Here is a 5000-nt window from a genome sequence, read left to right as displayed (position 1 = left end):
ACACAGACACACACAGACACAGACACACACAGACACACACACAGACGCACACACGCACACACACGCACAGGCACACACACACGCACACACACACACACACTCTAACACACACACACACACAGACACTCTAACACACACACACACACACAATCTAACACACACACATACACACACACTTACGTTTGCAGGTGGGGCTCTGTGCGTGCTCCCCCAGGTGGTCCTTGTGTATTGCCTCTGAACATAGAGCACATTGCATGAACACACCCCTGCTCTCACACTCCGTCAGCAGGTGGTCAGTCAGACTGGAGATCTCCACCACCTCAGGGACACACACAACACACACACTAACACTCGGCTCTTCTACTGACTGAGGCCTATGTGTGACCTGTGTGTGTATGTGTGTGTGTGCGTTTCTTGTGTGAGCAGTGTGTGTTTGTGTTTGTGTAGGTACTGTGTGTATGAGCGGTGTGTGTGTGTGTGTGTGTGTGTGTGTGTGTGTGTGTGTGTGTGTGTGTGTGGTGTGTACCTGCAGCTATCGATTCTTTTTGTAATCGATTAATCTAGCACTTTATCGATCGATTAATCAGATCATTTGTTTTTTTGCATTTTTAAACAACCAAAACAAATAATGCCAAACGAAAATGGCGTGGCTGTAAAATGATCAAGCAATTGGCACAGATATATTTATTCTAACTCCAACATTTGGCTCCAACACTAAGCCCATTTATTGCAATTTACCCATTTAGTGTTTATAAGTGCCAGTGCCAACAATTAAATAATAAAATTGCAGCCTCTTGTGCATGACTGAGCTGGGCGAACAAAGCTGTCTATACCATGTTGTGAAGTGCTGTGAGGGAGAAGAGGGAAAGCAATTTAATGTATTAATATGCACAAGTTTAATGCTGTAACCTAGACCTAATCTAGAAGTAAATATCTGTTTTATGTAGATTTCTACACCTGCAGCATTTACCATTAGGCTACTAACAAATAATGTTACCATTAGGCTACTAAAAAATAATTTCTGGGGTGAGCCTATTTGCTATGGTAACCTTGCAACCTGTGTGTCTGTGCACGCGTGCGGTTGAGGGAAGATGAGGGTGCATGCATGTGTGTATGTGAAGAAGGGGTTCTTTTTAGGCATAGCCTACTCTTGCAATTGAACGTGAAGTTTACTACTTAAAAACATCAAAGCTAAACATCATATCACGACATCGCTACAAATACAGTATGCGATTAAAATCAGCGAACATCAATAGGCTACGTAGATAGATAGATTGATAGATACTTTATTGATCCTTTGATTGTTTCAGCGACGCTTGGTGAAACAGCATGGAGTGGATGTTTTTGGTTCAGATTGTTCTTTTCCTTTTTGAGTATGTAATGATCCCAAAACTTTACTTGAAAACTTTACACATTCTCTGCCATTTATGGACATCTTGACTCCGCCATCGCGCCAACTAAATTCATAACGTATCACACGCTAGTGGTGTGCCTTGCTGAACAACGGTCCTTGTGGAACAATCAGATCCCTGCATATATAGTGCGCGTCATAGGAATTTAACGAGGCTTTATTTTTGTAATTGAGTTATTCGAGTAACTCGATGAATCATTTCAGCCATACACTGCACACAGCTTTTGAGCATGGGACAATGCTTCCAGTGTGTGTGTGTGTGTGTGTGTGTGTGTGTGTGTGTGTGTGTGTGTGTGTGTGTGTGTGTGTACCTGTCTGCACTGGACACAGCGTTTGAGCATGGGACAGTGCTGTGTGTGTGTGTGTGTGTACCTGTCTGCACTGGACACAGCGTTTGAGCATGGGACAGTGCTGTGTGTGTGTGTGTGTGTGTACCTGTCTGCACTGGACACAGCGTTTGAGCATGGGACAGTGCTGTGTGTGTGTGTGTGTGTGTGTGTGTGTGTGTGTACCTGTCTGCACTGGACACAGCGTTTGAGCATGGGACAGTGCTGTGTGTGTGTGTGTACCTGTCTGCACTGGACACAGCGTTTGAGCATGGGACAGTGCTGTGTGTGTGTGTGTACCTGTCTGCACTGGACACAGCGTTTGAGCATGGGACAGTGCTGTGTGTGTGTGTGTGTGTGTGTGTACCTGTTTGCACTGGACACAGCGTTTGAGCATGGGACAGTGCTGTGTGTGTGTGAGTGTGTGTGTGTGTGTGTGTGTGTGTGTACCTGTCTGCACTGGACACAGCGTTTGAGCATGGGACAGTGCTGTGTGTGTGTGTGTGTGTGTGTACCTGTCTGCACTGGACACAGCGTTTGAGCATGGGACAGTGCTGTGTGTGTGTGTGTGTGTGTGTGTGTGTGTGTGTGTGTGTACGTGTCTGCACTGGACACAGCGTTTGAGCATGGGACAGTGCTGTGTGTGTGTGTGTGCGTGTGTGTGTGTGTACCTGTCTGCACTGGACACAGCGTTTGAGCATGGGACAGTGCTGTGTGTGTGTGTGTGTGTGTACCTGTCTGCACTGGACACAGCGTTTGAGCATGGGACAGTGCTGTGTGTGTGTGTGTGTGTACCTGTCTGCACTGGACACAGCGTTTGAGCATGGGACAGTGCTGTGTGTGTGTGTGTGTGTGTGTGTACCTGTCTGCACTGGACACAGCGTTTGAGCATGGGACAGTGCTTCCAGTAGTGCAGGTCCAGACCCTCCTCTGTGAACGACTCGTCCTTCTCCCCGCAGAATATACACAGACTGAAAACACACACACCCACACACACACACACACACACACACACACACACACACACACACAGGATATACACAAAATGAAAACACACACAGAATATACACAAACTGAAAACACACACACACACACACACACACAGGATATACACAAAATGAAAACACACACACACACAGAATATACACAGAATGAAAACACACACACACACACACACAGACTGAAAACACACACACAGAATACAATTTACTTCTACGTTAAGCTCATGAGCTCAATAACCACACAATGCTAAAATATTGAAAACAAGGCTGTTTCTAAATATCGCTTATCATCAGCATTAAAAAAACTATTTAAAATGGCACCTTATCAGATCTAATATTGGACCATTATTTTAATAGACGTTATTCGTGGCAAATGTCAGTCATTACCATGGACATGGTTCATGTTCAATGTTTATGTGACAGGTCATGTTAGACATAATTTTAGCGGTAAATGCAAGTAGGCTGCGACCCTGAATATTTGAAGTAAGCTAGGATGTGGATTCACTTAAATTGAGGACAATATAGGACAGAAACCCCATTGTGTGGTGTGCAGTGAATTGCTGGCACAACCATCAAAACTAACATGCCACATGGAAACGAAGCACCCCTGTCAAAGTCAACCCTGTCGAGTACTTTGAAAGGTGACATCAAGAGTTGAAGACTTCACAAATGCCAAACATTCGCATGTTCTTAACAAGTAGGTCTACAGGCACTTTGTGTCTTACCATGTAGCTCACTGTATCCGTTGGCTTGAACACTAAACACATATATGGGTCGCGACTTTGTGATGGGAAATTGTGGGTAGCTAGACAAGTTAGGAACCACTGCTCTAGATGTCAAATGCACTAAATTTCCTTTCAGTGTAATCTGCTGAAAGAAACAGCTAGAAACCAGCTTATGCTGGTAGCTGGTTTTAGCTGGTCTTCTTGCAGCTCTTGCTGGTCTTTGCTGGTGTAACGTTATGTCATGTGGAAAGTTAGTAAACCTCACTCCCCAACGCTTCAAGAGCAGTGCTGGCATGAAAGCTAGCAGCCCGGGCTTTTAGCTCCATTGTCAGCATGCTCGACTCCCAATCGCGGGTTCGAGTCCAGGCGTGTGCAGGGCTTAACCGCGCAGGTTCAACACAACTCTACGGTAACATCCGTGCCTAACAACCAGTCCGCCATAGAGCTTAATAGACAACATAAGTTACAACACTAACACTGCTGACAAATGAACACTGTTGAAAAACAGATACAAGCAAGAAGGACTCATTTCACTTAATTTGTAATTGGTGATGTTCACCAGATGATGACCTTGTTTGATGGAACAGTAACAGGAAGCCAGCCACTATTGTGAAGACTTACTGTCTTGTGCTAGGTTACTGTAGAATGTTGTGATATCATTATCATATTATTAATGTTTATGTGGTCCTTTAGACTACCCTCAGCAATTACTTAAGAACTTTTACAGCGCCACCATTGAAAATATTATTACTGGAAATATAACAGCTTGGTATGGTAACAGCACTCAGCAAGACCGTAAAGGCCTAAAGAGAGTAGTGAGATCAGCTGGACGTACCACCAGGAGCACACTACCCAACCTAGAGGACATGTACATCAGGAGTGTAAAGTCCAGAGTAAAGAAAATCACCAGAGATCCCAGTCACCCCTAACAACTGCCTCTTCTCTGCCCTGCGCTCTGGGAAACGTTAGCGCTGCCCTGCGCTCTGGGAATGTGTGGTGATTTTATTTGATCATATACATTTGTATGTATGCTGATTTGATTGACCAGAAAATTGATGTAATACTGTTTGTACAATATCATGCAACATTTGCTGAAGATTATGAGACTAAGTCATAAGACTGGACTGTCTGAAAGTCATAAGATTGAAATGTCAAGGCAGGTAAAAAGAGGAAGTAAAATTAGGTGACAGTGCTTCACAGAGCCAAAACGAATACAGGCCCTACCCAGCAACAAGTAATTACACAATAGAACCTGGAAGAAGTGCATTCTGCTGATTTTATTTGATCATAAATACATGTGTGTGTATACTGATTGATTTACCAGAAAATTGATGTAATACTGTTTGTGCAATGTGTGGTGATTTTATTTGATCATATACATGTGTATGTATGCTGATTTGATTTACCAGAAAATTGATGTAATACTGTCTGTGCAATGTGTGGTGATTTTATTTGATCATATACATGTGTGTGTATGCTGATTTGATTTACCAGAAAATTGATTTAATACTGTTTGTACAATGTCATGCAACATTTG

General features: G+C 43.6%; 1 protein-coding gene and 1 long non-coding RNA gene across 3 annotated transcripts in view; one reads left to right on the top strand and one right to left on the bottom strand.

The window, feature by feature from the left end:
* Positions 1 to 5000, bottom strand: part of cep104 (centrosomal protein 104) — a 75793-nt gene that overhangs the window by 10009 nt on the left and 60784 nt on the right. For both annotated transcript variants that reach the window (XM_042097482.1, XM_042097483.1), the window contains exons 18-19: positions 2600 to 2708; positions 181 to 319 (exon numbers count right to left, since the gene is read on the bottom strand). In XM_042097482.1, the coding sequence (XP_041953416.1) occupies positions 181 to 319; positions 2600 to 2708 (248 nt within the window). The remainder of the gene's footprint in view (positions 1 to 180; positions 320 to 2599; positions 2709 to 5000) is intronic.
* Positions 1 to 5000, top strand: part of LOC121713145 — a 17854-nt gene that overhangs the window by 10354 nt on the left and 2500 nt on the right. The window lies entirely within an intron of this gene.

This window comes from Alosa sapidissima, chromosome 7 (genome assembly GCF_018492685.1).
Source record: "Alosa sapidissima isolate fAloSap1 chromosome 7, fAloSap1.pri, whole genome shotgun sequence".
NCBI lineage: Eukaryota > Metazoa > Chordata > Actinopteri > Clupeiformes > Clupeidae > Alosa > Alosa sapidissima.
The sequence above is the reverse complement of the archived record's forward strand: the minus strand, read 5'-3'. Positions and strand labels throughout refer to the sequence as shown.